The sequence below is a fragment of the Triticum urartu genome, chromosome 3A (assembly GCF_056163025.1).
Source record: "Triticum urartu cultivar PI428250 chromosome 3A, HENAU_Tu73, whole genome shotgun sequence".
In the NCBI taxonomy this organism is placed as follows: domain Eukaryota; kingdom Viridiplantae; phylum Streptophyta; class Magnoliopsida; order Poales; family Poaceae; genus Triticum; species Triticum urartu.
In genome coordinates, this window is record NC_141875.1 from 4,640,167 (window position 1) to 4,657,181 (window position 17,015).

Here is a 17,015-nt window from a genome sequence, read left to right on the forward strand (position 1 = left end):
GCGGCGAAGCTTCTTTTGTTAGTGACCCTTCGTTATATCACAAACTCTAAAGTAAAGTAAAAAGTAAATTTGGTCATCTGCCATTTATTGCCCAAGACACCCGCTGCAAACATTGGCTGATGACAATGCATTGTCTCCATGCATTCCAAGGGAGACGCCGGATCTCGGCCGTGACAGGGTTGGCAGCGTGACATCCTTGGACTGCAAGACATTCATGAGCTGCATGAGCGATGGCCGCGCACACGGGCAGGGGTGCGTGCACCAGAGCCCCACGACAATCGCGCGGTGAATATGCCACTTATAGTTGCCGTCATCATCGAGCAACTGCTGCCAGTTTACTCCCTTTAGCTTCTCATCCACCGCTTCAACAATGGCTCCCTTCTCGTACAGATCCCAGATCCACCTGAGTAATGGAATGAATTTGTCGCCTGACTGCTCTATTTCCATGTCTGGGTGCTGAACGGACACGACCTCCAACTGGACAATACCAAAGCTGTAGACATCGGCTTCGGTGCTCGGCCGACGGGTGCGGATGAACTCCGGGTCTATGTACCCCGCGGTGCCCAGATGACCTTGGTGGTTCGTGGCCCTGCACCATGCTCCACGAGCCTCGCCAGCCTGAAATCCGCGAGCTTGGTATTGCATAACGAGTCAAGTAGTATGTTGCTGGGTTTGATGTCGCCATGCAGCACACATTGATCCCACTCTGTGTGGAGATAACGTAGTGCAGATCCTAGACCAAGGATGATCTTGTACCTCTCTGACCACCTGAGGACACGACTAGTGCTGTATATGTGTCGCTCGAGGCTGCTTTCAGGAACGAGCTCGTAGATGAGCAGGAGCCCCTTGCGGCTGTCGGACTAGCCTAGCAAGTGCACAAGGTTCCGGTGCCTCAGCCGACTTATGATCTTCACCTCCGACACGAATTCTTTCCTCCCCTGCGAAGATGATTCTGCAGACAACTTCTTGATGGCCACCAGGCGGTCATGGTCACTAAGGTTGTCGCCTCGGTAGACATTACCGAAGCCCCCTCGCCCGAGCTTCCCCTCCTCTGCAAAGTCCTTGGTGGCAGCGGCCAGCTCACGGTAGCGGTACCTTCTAGGGCCTACTCCTCTCTCGAACTCAGCTTGCTCACGTTCTTCATCGTCGGAATCATCTAACCTCTCCCACACGCGTCGCGGATGGATTACAATGGCAACGACGCAGAGCAACACGAGAAATGCTACTACTGTGGAAGGTACTAGCATGGGCACTTGTAGCCATCGTGACATCATCTAGAGTGGAGTTAAACGGCCAAGACAACACTTCATGCAACTCGAAGCACGTGCCAGTTGATGCAGCGGAGCCGACTGAAACTTTCTGGGGCAATTCCATTTTATGTCCACGGACGTGTTTACATTGTAAACCGACTCATCACTGTCCATCTGGAGTCGAGCGACCAACTTGTCGTTGGGTGTGAAGCTTAAGTTACAGAGACTAAAAGCATCTCCACTAGCCTCCCCAGGACGCCCCTCAGGACACCTTTTTAAGCTCGGTTTTAGGTTTGGACGGCATTTTTCGCCGAAAAACGGCCCAACCACGTCCCCAACGCCCCCCAGGACGTTAAAATAGCGCCGGCAAACCTAGGCGAAACCCGGCGCGCTGGGGTCTCTTGGGGGCGCCGGCACAAGTTTCGGCGAATCGTGTCTCATCATATGTCCTTTTTCTTGGCCCACTTAATTATTCTTCTCACAAACTTTTGCTTAGGGTGAGGTGTGACTGGGAAGATGCCCTTTTTATTTCGCCGGATGACCCCCAAGACACCAACTTTTTTGGTTTGGTGATGTTTTTGGGGGTGCCAACGGCTGGAGATGCTCTAAGCATCTCGTCTGTCTCATTTTTCAGGCTGAACTGGAATGTGAAGTTGGAGAAGCTAGCCACCTCGCCAGTGGCGTTGTCCCAAAGTGGCACCAATAGCGCGTATGATACGAAGCCCGGCCGACGACGAAGAAGTTGCCTTTGATCTTGTTCTTTGTTAGGTCGATGGCGTGGGAGCCTATGCGCACATCACGCTTGCACATGAGCTCCGTGTCACAGAGGATGCCGGAGGCAGAACTGGGGAAGTTGAAGTTGAAGGAGAGCGCGGTAGCCAGGCCCGGTGGTGCACTGATGACTTGCAACGATAGTGAGTAGAAGAGACAAATGATGTACATGGAGACAGAGAGAATGTGATGAAGAGGACTCGTTATTACAGTAGCCATTGTTGCTATTCGGCTGGGGGGTTGAGAAGGGATGGTGACGGGCCATTGTGGGTGTGTTTGGTTGCGTTCTTATCTCAGCATAGTTGTTCCCTCTTCATGCATGCTCACCTCAACACCCCTCCTCATGCATGCTCTCCTCATGCATGCTCCTAGTGTATTTGTGCTAAACTAGTGTGGACTCATGCACCCTTCATACACTCTACCAAACACCCAAAAGTGGGCCGAGAAGGGAACTTTTGCTCTCATGCACCCTTCATACACCCTACCAAACACACCCTGTTGCTATTCGGCTGGGGGGTTGAGAAGGGATGGTGACGGGCTGAGGACTTGCGAGAGCTAGCTAGCTTCATTTTAATAGCAAGTATAATAAGGTGACATAAGCGGCTGGAAGGATTTAAATATTATATTGTTGCTGACTTGGAAGAGAGAGAAGAGGAGAGAGAAGAGAAGCGGGTTGTAGACTTCCAGCAGGCTATAGCACGAGCTCTAAAAGAGACCTTTTACAGTAGATCAAAGTAATAAGAGCCATCCATTTTATCCATTGAACGGACAAGATTAACCAATACTACTGCTCAAATTGTGGAGTATTTTTGGCTAAAGCAGGGTAGTATTTTCTGTTGAAGGGTAAAATCGGAATATTAACAGCATAAAAACTCTGAAATTCGTAGGGGCAAAAACATATCAGGCCTGATGCATCCTTCGTAATACCTCCATTCTGAAAAATCGTTCGGTCTCTCGCCTTCTCCTTAAACACATCCTCGTCACCATGTGCTCACGAGTTGCATTCGCTCGAGCAATTAGGATTGTACTTCAAATCACCCCCTAATCATGTTGCTCTCCCTTGACCTGAATGATCCCAAGTCTGCACCGGAGTTCTGTGAACTTTGCACGCCCGAGTGACTTCGTCAGTATATCAGCCAACTGATCTTCAGTTCGGACATGCTCAACCTCCACTTTTCTTTCTTCAACACACTCTCTGATGTAGTGATACCTCAAATCACTGTGTTTACTCCTCTCATGGTGCACTGGATTTTTGCTTAGTTCGATTGCTGACTTGTTGTCAATCTTGAGCTGCACTTTCTGCTTCTCTGTTCCAAGCATTTCTAAAACTAGTCCTTTGAGCCAAACAGCCTGAGTTGCTGCCGTAGCTGCTGCTATATACTCAGCCTCACAGGAAGACAAAGCAACGATCTTTTGTTTCTGAGAGCACCAAGTGATGACACTAGGCCCCAAGAAGAACACCAGACCTGTTGTGCTCTTTCTGTCTGTTAGATCGCCGGCATGGTCGCTGTCGCTGAACCTTGTCAGAACAGTTCCCTCTCCTGCCTTATAAGTGCACCCGTAGTTCACTGTGCCTCGAACATACCTCAAGATCTGTCTGATGATCGCCCAGTGCTGCTTCCCAGGTTCTTCCATGAACCTGCTGGCCACTCCTACAGCATATGCAATATCCGGACGCGTATTCACCAAATACCTCAGACTCCCAATAATGCTATAATACCTGGTTGCATCGACCGCTTCTCCAGTGTTCTTGACAACCTTCAGGCGATGTTCCATGGGTCGGCTGCGTCTTCCAATAATGCTATAATACCTGGTTGCATCTTCCAAGATGTCGGCTGCGTAGCCGGACTGACAAACAGTGATCATGCCATGCTCTTGCTTCACTTTGATGCCAAGATAGTAACTGAGCAATCCAAGATCTGTCATCTGGAAAAGTTCTTGCATGTGGGTCTTGAAACCCTCAATAGCGTCAGCAGTGGTGCTCGTGATGATCAGATCTTCGACGTACACCCCCACCAGCAGGAAATCTGAGTCGTCCCCGCGCCTGTACAGAGCATGATCCAACTGACACCTCGCGAACCCAAGTGACTGCAGTGTGAGGTCCAACTTGGCGTCCCATGCCCGTGGAGCCTGCCGGAGCCCGTACAACGCTTTCCGTAGCTTGAGTACCTTGTGAGCGTCGTCGTCGTCGTCGATGAACCCTGCTGGCTGGTACACATACACTTCCTCCTCCAGCTCACCGTTGTGGAAGGCCGAGCGCACATCCATGTGGTGCACGCTCCAGCTCCGGTGCGCAGCCACGGCAAGCAGGACGCGCACTGTCTCCAGCCGAGCAACAGGTGCGAAGACCTCATCGAAGTCAACCCCTTGCTTCTGTGCATATCCCTTCGCCACCAGCCGCGCTTTGTGCTTGATGATGTTGCCAGTCGGGTCTCGCTTCACTTTGTACTCGCCAAACAGGCCTGGAGGCTCATCGACAATCCAGATAGCTTATGTGCGCGTCTGTTGAAAGCTAAATACTACCCCTCTGGTCAGTTTCTCGATATAGTCTTCCCGAACTCCAGTTCGGAGGTATGGAAAGAAGTTATGCATGGCCTTGAGCTTATCAAGAAGGGGGTCATATGGCGTGTTGGTAATGGTACAATGATCTGGACATTGCGAGATCCGTGGATTCCGCGCCCTCACTCATTCCGACCAATCACTCCTAAACGGAATTGTCGTTTCAACTGGGTTTCTGATTTCCTTGATGACAATGGTGCATGGAGGTATGATCGGCTGAGGGAGTTTTTTTGGGACATGGATATTGAGCACATTCTAAAGATCAGACCCTCGCCGCGCCAACGTGATGATTTTCTGTCTTGGCACCCGGAAAGGAGGGGCAAATTCACTATAAGAAGTGCTTACAAGCTGGCCACTTACGAACATAACGATACCTTTGCAAATGGTGCATCTAGTACCAACCCAGAGGGGAACCGATTGAGATGGAACTATATATGGAACTCCAAGGTCCCCCAGAAGATGAAGATTACGGCTTGGAGGTGTGCGACAGGTACACTAGCTACACAGCTGTGTAAATCCTATAGACACCTATCTACGACGTCCACCTGTCCGGTGTTGAGGTGGAGGACTCCTTCCATGCATTAGTAACCTGCACCCATGCAAGAATTTTCTGGATAAATATGAGACGAAGATGGCCACTGCCTGGGGACGAGTTTATCATCTCTGATGGAAAAGAATGGCTGGTTTCCTTGCTGGCCAGGTGCTCTGAAGATGTCCGTGATTTTCTCATCCTGCTTGTTTGGAGGATTTGGCAGTTGCAGAATGATATGACCCATGGGAAGGCAGCCCCCCCGGTGCCGTCTACCGTCGAGTACCTGGATAGCTACTACAAATCGATCAAGTTAGCTGGCCGATATTCTAATGAAGATATCCTAAAGGGGAAGATGGCCACTGTGGATATGGATAGGCCGAGGCACACGATGGAGCGTCCTGCAACTCCATGGCCAGTCCCGGCGCAGGGCATCGTGGCGCTCTCGGTTGATGGTTCGTTTCTCCAAGAGGATGGCTCTGCCGCAGCAGGGATGGTGCTTAGGAACGAAAAAGGAGAGATTTTGATGGCCGCGTATCAATATATCTTTCATTGCAACGATCCACTCGAAGCTGAGCTACATGCGATCATGCAGGGTATGGCCTTGGCCATGCAACATTCCGATCTTCCAGTGGTCGTGCAAACGGACTCCTCGGAAGCCCTGTCTAACTTGACTAATGGTGCGTTGGTTCACTCGCGATGCGGTCATATCGTTCTGGAAATCAAAGATCTGCTTGGTAGTAGGGAGTTTTTTTCACAAAAGATTAGTAGACTTCAAAATAGAGTTGCCGATCGTCTGGCGAAATATAGCCGGTCCGAACGAGCTACGGCTGTGCGGCTTGGTTCGGCTCCACTATGTATCGAGGACATTTGGCCCCTCGACTGTAACTCTATTCATATGTAATGAAACTCCCTTTACCCCCGCAAAAAAAAATGACTTGCCTTGTACTCTAATCTCCTTTCCACATTGTATATATTTACGAGGATCAAATCAATATAACAACAACATAAATAAATAAATAAATATTTATCGATGCCATAATTTCCATTGATGGAATTCAATACGCTAGCATAGAAATTCTAAATCCAAAGCTAGGAGACATACCACATTGATCCTCCGCCTGGTGGCTCAAGCTGGCCATACAGAGCTTCCACTAAAAAAACAAAAGCTGGCAAATCGATCCCTCTATATATAGTAGGTACCAAATCCATCTCTGTAGATATCGAGTGCACTCGCGCCCCTTGCCATACGTCTCCCCACTCGCCAAGCAGCAACAATGGCTGCTGCAATCATGAGCCCTCACCATCTTCTCTCTGTTGGAAATTCACTCACAGGATCAATCACATCAAACTAGATGAACACGCACACAGGAATATTGATAGCCAAGGGGCCTTGTTGTGTCCTTATTTTCTCTTTATTTCTTTTCTGTTTTCTTTTCTCTTCACGTTTTTTTCTTACAATAGCTAGCCCTGCCTAGGTATATATAGACGTAGAGTCAGAAACGATGGCTTACAAAGCCGACTCCAACTAGTACTCGTACATAGACACATAGCCGGACTATTAAATGGAACTGGCACGGACTCAACCTTCCTAACCTGACTAGCACAAGCCAACGTAGGCAAGCTTGATCACCTTTTGCTAACCCTAGCATGACTCTACGTACTAGTACTTACAAAACTATAACACATATGCTTGGATTACTCTAACACTCTCTGTCTCCGTGTACATCATCACTTGCCTCTGCTACTTGGTGGCTCTAGCCATTGCGGTCTCCTTCAGCTTCAACTTCTCCAGCCCTGGCTCCGGCGACCTCTGCGACACGGAGCTCAGCTGCGAACGTGACGCATGCATGGGCTATGGCGCCATCCAGCTGACAAGGAATGACATGGCAGCCAATGTCTTTAGCGTTGGCCGGGCATCGTACACTCACCCGGTGCCGCTCTGGGACGAGGCCACTGGCGAGGTGGCCAGCTTCTCCTCCAACTTCACGTTCCAGATCAAGCCCCAAAACAACTCGGATGACAATTTTGGCCTTTGTAACTCGAGCCTCAACCCCACTAGCGACGCTAGTGCTGACGGTATATCTTTCTTCCTGGCGCACTACCCGTCGAGGCTCCTTCCCAATAGCGAGGGCGAAAACCTCGCTCTTTTCAATATCAGCAATATGTTCAACGCCACCGGTGATGTACAGTTAGTCGCGGTAGAGTTCGACACCTACCAAAATCCCTGGGACCCCAGCGACAACCACATGGGCATAGACGTCAACTCCCTCAACTCCAGGGCCTACACCAACGTGACCAAGCGCCTGGTCTCGTATGACGCCATCATGACCGCCCAAATCAGCTATGACAAAAGCACTGGCGTTATGGTCGCCCTTCTCCAGATCGACGGTGATGGACCATGGTACAGCGTAAGCACGTCGGTGGACATGAAGACGGAGCTACCCCAGCAAGTCTCGGTCGGCTTCGCGGCATCAACTGGTCTCTGCGCTGCGCTGCACCAGGTGACATCTTGGTCATTTAGCTCCACTCTAGATGATGCCACGATGCCTACCAATACCATTCTGCGGCGCCGTCGACTAGTGGTTGTGCTGCTGCCTTCAGTGGCAGTTGCTTTTCTAGTGTTGGTTTGCGTTGTCACCGCCGCCGTAGTCCTCCAGCGACGGAAATGGAAGAGGCTAGCTGATTCTGACGAGGAAGAACACAAGCAAGCTGAGTTCGAGAGAGGGGTAGACGGTACCGCTACCGTGAGCTCGCAGCAGCCACAAATGACTTCGCAGAGCAGGGGAAGCTTGGGCAAGGGGGCTTCGGCAGCGTTTACCAGGGTGGCGGCCTTAGCGACCATGACAGCCCGATGGCCATCAAGATGCTCTCCATGGAATCATCTGCGCAGGGGAGGCAAGAGTTCGAGGCGGAGGTGAAGATTATAAGCCGGCTGAGGCACCGGAACCTTGTGCACTTGCTAGGCTGGTCCGACAGCGGTAAGGGAAGCCTGCTTGTCTATGAGCTCGTGCCGAATGGCAGCCTCGACCGACACATTTACTGCGAGAACCGTCTGCTCACTTGGCCAGAAAGGTACGTGACTACGCCTATAAATTAATTGAGAATTTAAGTTTGTTCAAAATCGAACTTCTTAGAATCTGATCAAAGTCTATAGAAAAATATTCCAACATCTACAACATCATATTGTTTTTATTAGATTCTTTATATTGCATTTCTATACTATATATTTGTTGTTTTAGACCAACATCTACAACATCATACTGATAGTGGGACTGATGGTGGTGACGGAAGGCAGGATGATCTTATGGACCATGACCAGCCTGCAAACAATTCTGATACTCCCGAGGTGCAGGGTAAGGAGTCCGAGGCCCCGGTGGGCAAGGCCTCCGGTTCGGCGCCCATAGCAGGTCTTCGCTGTGAGGTGCTGGAGGCGATAGTGCCACCATCTCGGATTCCTACGGCTGCGAGATGTACCACCCCCATATCTCAGTCCAAGTCAGGACTTCGTTTTGGGTCTTTTGGAGCTGTTTCGGCACCCGGGCGCCTGTGGGGATATCGGATGGAGCGATATGACCCCGTTGAACATGTTTTACCTCCGTTATCTCCTGTCCGGTTTTCGTTCGACGGTGGTGATGCTATGGCAGAACCGATGTCATCTAAGGGAAGCGACTCGAGGCAGGCGGCCCCAGTTCTTCCTTCTTCGGCGGACGTCACACCTCGGCGTGCTACTCCTTCACCTAAATGACCGCACGAGGCGGATGTGGTCGTGGAGGGGTATGGGCTTCCTTCTGCTCTAACTCCGAAGGAGGATGCGGCTTCTACACAAGTGTCGCAGGAGGCGACAACGGTGGAGATGCCGGCTTTGGGTACGGGTCCGGAACCGGTACCGATGGTGGGCTGTCCGGTGCTACCTTCAGCACCTCTCACCGGACGGGGGACAGACTCTTCCATCCCAGAGGTGGTGGCCTTTGGGGGTATTCCAGATCCGGCGTCAGGGTGGAGGCGTTCCAGCCGGCGTATCCAGGAGCAGCCGAATGCAGATGAGTTTCAGCTTGGCCGCGCCATGCAGATGGCCAAAATCCGCGACACGGAGGCTTCTACAGGTTTGTCTTTAAATACCGATATTTCAGTTTTACATTTTTCTGAAGATGATATCTTGCATAGAGCAGATAAATTGGGAATTTGTTTAGGTGCCAACAACCGCGAAGTAGTCACGTCTATCAATGAGCTTCTAGATTTAGAAACTGATAGAGCAATGGCGATGCTTACAAATTTAGCGGCAGTCCAACCAATGCAAGAAAGTGAGATAAATGAGTTGGGTATGTGTGAGTTGGAGGGTTTATGCGAGGATCTAGTTCCTGCAAACCTTCTACATGAGGAGACTTTGGAAGAGGAGGGGCATGCGGCCTCTCTGTCTTCACCTGTAGGTCCTGCCGAGGACATTAGTCATGCGGACTCTTTGATTCTCCCTCAGGCTCCAACGCGTAAACGGCAAAAAAAGGTGTATGGCCTTTCTGCGGCGCGTCGAAGTGCTAGGATTAAGTTTAAGAAGAAATTTCACGATGATTCATGAAAGGCATATTTTGGAATAGCAGAGGTCTAAGGGACTTGGCTAAGCGTAGGTTTTTGGCGGATGCATCCCGGGATTACAAACTTGATTTTATTGCGTTGCTAGAGACTGGTGAATTTTACTTCGCAGTTTCTTGGAACGATCTCTGGAGGTCTTGATTTTGATTGGCACTGTTTGCCACCTCGGGGAAGATCTGGCGGGATCCTCCTAGGTGTCAATTGCGAGTCTCTGGAGGTGCTTGATGTTTTCTGGGGAGAATTTGCAGTTAAGTTCCATGTGCGGTCGAAAACTGACGGGTTCAGTTGGGCTTTAGTGGCTGTGTATGGGCCGGCACAGCCTGAGCTAAAATCAGACTTCCTCACAGATTTAGTTAGGATTTGTGGGGATGATACCTTACCTATTCTCGTTGGTGGTGACTTTAACATTGTTAGAAGACGAGAAGAGAAAAATAATGACAATTTTGATGGCAGATGGTCATTCATGTTTAATGCGATTATTGAAAGCCTGGATTTGCGAGAGATTGATCTCACAGGCAGGCAATTTACTTGGGCAAATAATCTCCCAAATCCGACGTATGAAAAACTTGATAGAGTTCTCACAAGTATAGAATGGGAACAAAAATTCCCTCTTGTGACGGTGCAAGCGTTACAAAGGGGAATATCTGATCATACACCCCTTCTTGTAGACTCTGGTGAGGCGGCTCACCAAGGCAATAAGAATGTCTTCTCTTTCGAAACTGCGTGGTTCAAGAGAGAAGATCTCCTTGCGTTGATAGCAAGGGAATGGGCGGCGGAACAAAGGGGAGAGTCAAATATTGATCGGTGGCAGAATAAGATTCGACATCTTAGACAGTTCTTGAGAGGATGGGCTAAGAATAATAGCGGGGTCTATAGAAAGGAGAAAGAAAGATTGTTAAAGATCATCAATGACCTGGACATAAAAGCTGAAAGTACTGCGCTGGAAATGGATGAGCGAGTGTCTAAAAGAGAAGCCGAGGTTTTGCTAGCTAAGCTTCTTAGAGAGGAGGAGTTGAAATGGGCACGTAGAGCGAAAGTGCGCTAGGTGGTTCAAGGAGATAATAACACTCGATTTTTCCATATGATTGCCAATGGGAAACATAGGAAGAAGAGAATCATTCAACTTGAACAAGATGAGGGTACGATTGTTGGTCATGAAAATCTTAAAATGTATATTACCAACTACTATAAAAAACTGTTTGGGGCCCCAGCTGAGAATTATGTCGCCCTCAATGAGAGCATGGTGGACGACATTCCTCAACTGAAAGATGAAGAGAACGAAGTAATAACTGCACCTTTCTCTGAGAAGGAGGTGTTTGACGCAATATCCCAAATGGAAAATAACAAGGCACCTGGTCCGGATGGATTCCCAGTTGAGTTTTACAAGAAATGTTGGGGTATTATTAAAGGCGATTTGATGCCCATGTTCAATGATCTGTTTAATGGCCACCTTCAACTTTTTAAGCTTAACTTTGGGACTATCACGTTGTTACCAAAGAAGGCGGAAGTGATTCGCATTGAGCAATTCAGGCCGATATGTTTGCTCAATGTAAGCTTCAAGATTTTCACAAAAGTTGGTACAAACCGTCTGACTCAGATTGCTCATTCGGTGGTACAGCCAACACAGACTGCCTTCATGCTTGATCGACACATCCTCGAGGGAGTGGTCGTTCTTCATGAGACATTACACGAAATTCACTCGAAGAAGCTCGATGGAGTGGTCTTCAAAGTGGATTTTGAAAAGGCATACGATAAAGTGAAGTGGTCATTCTTACAGCAGGCCTTACGTATGAAAGGATTTGATGAGGCTTGGAGGAAGCAGGTTGAATCATTTGTACAAGGGGGTAGTTTCGGCATCAAAGTAAATGACGATATTGGCCAGTACTTCCAGACGTTAAAAGGATTGAGACAGGGAGACCCGATGTCGCCGATTCTCTTTAATGTCGTGGTTGACATGTTGGCCGTTCTTGTTAATAGAGCAAAACAGGACAGTCAAGTAGGGGGGCTCATCCCCCATCTGGTTGAGGGTGGGGTGTCCATTCTTCAATATGCCGACGATACCATCATTTTCATGGAACATGACCTTGTTAAGGCCAGAAACATGAAGTTATTGCTTTGCCTGTTCGAACAACTATCAGGGTTAAAAATTAATTTTAATAAAAGTGAGCTGTTTTGCTTTGGACGTGCCAGAGAAGAACAAGAAACCTACAAGCAGCTATTTGGCTGTGAAATAGGCACACTACTCTTCACGTACCTAGGGGTTCCGATTCATCACCGTAAGCTCACAAATAAAGAATGGAAATGTATCGAGGATCGGTTTGAAAAGAGGCTAAGTTGCTGGAAGGGCAAACTTTTGTCTTATGGAGGAAGATTGGTGCTTACTAATTCTGTACTCACAAGTATGCCCATGTTCCTCCTCTCTTTCTTTGAAGTCCCGGTTGGGGTATGGAAAAGATTGGACTTTTATCGATCTAGATTCTTCTGGCAAATTGGTGAGAACAAAATTAAGTATCGTTTGGCAAAGTGGGATGTTATTTGTAGACCAAAGGACTAGGGAGGATTGTGAATTGAGAACTTAGAGGTGAAAAATAGGTGCTTACTAAGCAAATGGCTGTACCGATTATGCATAGAAAGTGACGGAGTTTGGGCTCAGTTATTGCGTAACAAATATCTCTATGCCAAAACACTAGCCCAGGTTACGGCAAAAGCGACTGACTCACCATTCTGGAAAGGGATTATGAGGACGAAAGTGGCGTTCTTTAACAGGATTAAATTTATCATCGGGAATGGACGGGATACTCGATTTTGGGAGGATACTTGGTTAGGAGATTCGTCGCTGGCCTTACAGTATCCTTCCCTTTACAACATTGCGCAACGGAAAGAGGTTTCCGTTGCTACAGTGCTGGGTACTATCCCGCTTAACATACAGTTTAGACGGTCTGTTATTGGCGACCGTTGGACTAGGTGGATACATCTTGTGCGTAGGTTAATGAAGGTTAACCTTTCGGATGTACCAGACACTTTGCAATGGAAGCTTTCCAGCTCAGGGGTCTTCTCTGTTAAATCCATGTACATGGATTTGATTAATACCGGGACCATCCCGAGGACAGTTCATATTTGAAAAGTTAAGGTGCCCTTGAAGATAAAAGTTTTTATGTGGTTTGTGCATAAGGGTGTCATTCTTACTAAAGATAACTTAGTTAAGCATAAGTGGGAAGGAAGTAAAAGATGCTGCTTTTGTGGTCAGGATGAAACAATAGAACATCTATTTATCAAATGTCCACTTGCTAAACTGCTTTGGAGAACTATCCATGTTACATTCAACATCACTCCACCTCTCACGATATCACATTTGTTTGATAACTGGTTGACTGGAGTGGAGCCAAAGTCCGCGGCACATATCTGAGTAGGAGCATGTGCATTACTTTGGTCTCTATGGAATTCTCGCAATGACGTTACATTTAACAGACAAACCATTACCAACTTTTTGCAGGTCATCTTCAGAGCGTCTACTTGGATCCGTACGTGGTCATTACTCAGTCGTGCGGACCACAGGGAGCATATGGATATTGGATGCAGCCGATGGGAGATGGTTGCACGGGATACTTACAACCGGTTTGGATGGCGGTCCAATAATAGGATAGACGTTTAGTCTCCTAGTCTTTCTGGCGCCAGTTGTGATTTTCATTTTTGGCCGCTTGTGGCTTTTATTGGCTTAGTACGACCTTTGTTTATTTTTGAGACCTCCGTTTGGAACCTTTAAGATACTTTTTAATAAATGGCTGTGTGCATCAAGAGATGCAGAGGCCGGGGGTATACCTCCTTTTCAAAAAAAAGACCTCATCACATTTTTCTATGCACTTGGTTCGACTTAGAAAAAAAATCTGGAACTTCAGTTAACTTGGAATCACCAAATGATTTTTTTGCAGGGGTCACCAAATGGTTATTACCTCATTTTCCATCATTTCCACTATTATAAATTAATTTAAGCACTATTAGATTGACCAAATCAATCCGTAAATATGCATTGTAGTAATTTATTAACACGGACATGTTGAACGAACATACATACAGATACAATATCATCCTTGGCCTGGGATCTGCATTACGCTATCTTCACACAGAGTGTGATCAATGTGTGTTGCATGGTGACATAAAACCTGAAAATATACTCCTCGACTCATCATGGAGCATGAAGCTAGCAGATTTTGGGCTGGCGAGGCTCGTGGATCATGGAGCCGGGCCACAGACGACGAAGAACATCAAGGGCACCCTATGGTACATGGACCTGGAGTTTATTCTCTCACACCATCCCATCCCTGAAGCGGACATCTACAGCTTCGGTGTCGTTCTGTTGGAGGTCGTGTCCGGCCAGCACCCAGGAATGGGGATGAAACTCCGGATCAACGAGGACATCCCGCTGCTCATGTGGATCTGGAACCTGTACAAAAAGGGCACCATCCTTGAAGCGGTGGATAAAAGGCTACATGGGGACAACCAGCAGCTCGACCACAACTGCAAGTGGCAGATGCATCATGCGCTGGTCGTCGGGCTTTGGTGCACGCACCCACGCCTAGAGGCGCGACCGTCCATTGTGCAGCTCATGAACGTCTTGCAGTCAGAGGACGTCACGCTGCCGGCCCTGTCATGGCCAGCCTGGCCAGCCCTGTATAACACCGCATCAAGCTCATGGGCCAATGCTTGAAGAGACGTGTCTTGGGCTAGCAGTGGCAGGTCACCAAATCTACTTTGCCGGAGACTAGTTGTTACTACTTAATTGCACAAACGTACGTCTGAATAGTGTCTTAATATTGTCGTGTACTTGTGATTCACTAGTAACCGTGCACGTGCAATGCACGTTACTAGAATTTAGTATTTGCATTGTGGTTTATTATGCATTTGTAGATATTTTGCATGGTATGCACCTAAGTACTCACTCCGTTTCAAAATAGATGACTTAACTTTGTACTAATTTTGTATAGAATTAAGTCATCTATTTCAGAACGGAGAGAGTAATAATCATAGAATCATAACTTGATCAATCATTATGAATAAAAACATTATGTTTTGATATACTTGGATGGGACAAAAATTAATCATTTGTTTGCTAGTGGTACTAACACAAGATAAAATAATGACCTAATAAATTTGAACATAATAGATCACAAAACACGGCTCATTTTTTATACAATCAATCATGTCCATCCATAATACCAGATTGAGTGGCTAAGAGTGACACAAAAGAATCATTGTTAACAGCAAGCTCCCCATCATATTGTCTCGGGCTCAAGAAAAATGTACTTGTAAGGTCCTGTGAAGCCTTAAGCTTTTTGTATAGAAAGAAAAGGTTTATTATCTAACAATCGCATTAAGGCCTTTCAAGAAAAATGGACACGACATGAGTAGTAGTACACACTGATTACACACTTACGTATGTACTACGCTCTGTCGCATCTGACTGACGTACGGTCATACACCTGACGCGTCGTCAACCTTTGCCGTCGCGCGCGTATGTACACGCGCACCAAAATCGAGCAGAAAAAACGGCGACTTGATTTGATTAGTCAATAATGCTAAACATATAAGAGTTACACCCAATTATACGCTGATTAAGATTTTTTTTCATCTACTGATTAATCATAAACTTGCCTTTGTAATTCGTTTGTACGTGTAGCATTACTCTTTGATTAGTTGACGCGCGCGAGCATCAATCCAGTGGTGATCGAGACGTTGATTAATTCTTGGCTTGGACGTCAGGGTCGGCTTTCTTGATGGACGCCGCCGGCGGGGGCGGCAGCTGGTTGCCGTCGGAGTCGAAGGCGATGTGCCCGGAGAATTGGAGCGGGCGGCACTTGTCCCCCATGATGATGGCCTTCCTCCACACGGCCTCGTCGTCCTCCGGCCCCAGAGCGGCCACCGCCTCCTCGTCGTCGTCGCTGCTGCCGGACGGAGACCGCCTGTTCCACGACACCATCCTGGCCGCCTTGCCGCCGATCCCGCTGAGCGTGGCCGACAGCAGGTGCTTCCGGTTGCTGGCGCCGACGCTGCTGTCCGCCTTGGCCAGCGGCGCGGACGAGGACCCGCGCTGCTGCCCCCACAGCTTCTCGTGCGTGCTGCTGGTGCAGAGCGACACCACGACCGCCGCGACCACGAGCACCACAACGACGACAAGGACGAGACTCGTCGCCCCCGGCGCTCCGGCGGTGTGGTCAGCGGCGAAGAGGAGGAGCCTCGCCATGTCGCCCGCCGGCTGGGAGCTCTCTGATTTATGAACACGGCTCCTCCGCCTCAGTCTGGCCACCGCAATCAGTACTACCTTACGTATGCACCGCTACTGGCTTAGCTTGCAAGCCGGGGAGCAGAGAGATCACTGAGAGCACAGACGCATCGGAAGAATAGTAGCCGCGGCTTATATGCACGCACCCACGATCAGGCACCGGAGACTGGAGTGGAGAGAATCGTGGCTGGACATGGCGCTCAAATTCCTTGGCCGTGCAGGACCGGTTAGATTGACCCGGCCAGCGGCGACGGCGATTGACGGTACAGGTCGTCGCCCGCCCGCCGGAGACTGGCGCTAGCAGACAGCAGATGCCGCCTGCCGGTCAAGTCCATCGGTATCGCGTGGGCCAGCTAATCGCCTTTGGGGCAGCGACGGTTTGACCAAATGAGCACGATGCTTGCCCTGTTCCTCCTTCGGAAATGATATCTAACAAACGTCGGCCAGGGAGCCCATCCCAGCGAACGACTTAACGCAGTTGCACGGATCTTGGCGCAAGGCCGACGCCATGTATAGATCAGCTGAAGTCGTTCGTTGTCGCACGTTTCCTAGCGAACGTTCCTTATGTTTTTCTCTCCAAAAAATCCACAACCAAGGTGCGCGAGGAGGAGTTCAAACTCACGTCCTCCTGCGCATGGGGCAGGGCCACTTACCAGTTACCACTCGATTGAAGTAGGGTTTTGTGAACATTTGGGACCAAACTGCTGTATGTATTTTAAAGTTAAATTTATTTCAAATTTGGATTTTCTTCTGAAAATTTTCTATAAATCCCGAATATTTTTGATTTTTTATAGAACAAAAATCACTATTTTTAGAGGGGGTTTTGTGAAACTTTCCACATGCATTTTTAATTATAGGTGGAATAGCAATTTCTTTGTATTTTAATCCATAACATTTTTTGCATTCCAAATCTTTTTGCAATGCCCCATGGCAAACTTCCGTAATTTTTCATTTATTCATGGCAATTTTGGAAATATTTTTAATTTCTCACATGGCAGTTTTGCTATACAGAACATTGAATTTCAATAATAAATAAATT

General features: G+C 48.2%; 1 protein-coding gene and 2 pseudogenes across 1 annotated transcript; 1 reads left to right on the forward strand and 2 right to left on the reverse strand.

Annotated features, from left to right (window-relative positions):
* Nucleotides 1–73: 73 nt before the first annotated feature.
* On the reverse strand, nt 74–2,192 carry LOC125542209 (L-type lectin-domain containing receptor kinase IX.1-like; annotated as a pseudogene).
* A 4,194-nt stretch (nt 2,193–6,386) lies between these two features.
* LOC125542208 (L-type lectin-domain containing receptor kinase IX.1-like) lies at nt 6,387–15,081 on the forward strand (annotated as a pseudogene).
* A 155-nt stretch (nt 15,082–15,236) lies between these two features.
* Nucleotides 15,237–16,171, reverse strand: LOC125547448 (uncharacterized). The gene has a single exon (XM_048711313.2). It carries the CDS (start codon nt 15,935–15,937, stop codon nt 15,434–15,436), a length of 504 nt encoding a protein of 167 aa, XP_048567270.1. The 5' UTR covers nt 15,938–16,171; the 3' UTR covers nt 15,237–15,433.
* Between the last annotated feature and the right edge of the window lie 844 nt (nt 16,172–17,015).

Excerpts from the sequence above, each read along its gene's own strand:
- LOC125547448 (XM_048711313.2), bottom strand. The coding sequence starts at position 15,937 with ATGGCGAGGCTCCTCCTCTTCGCCGCTGACCACACCGCCGGAGCGCCG.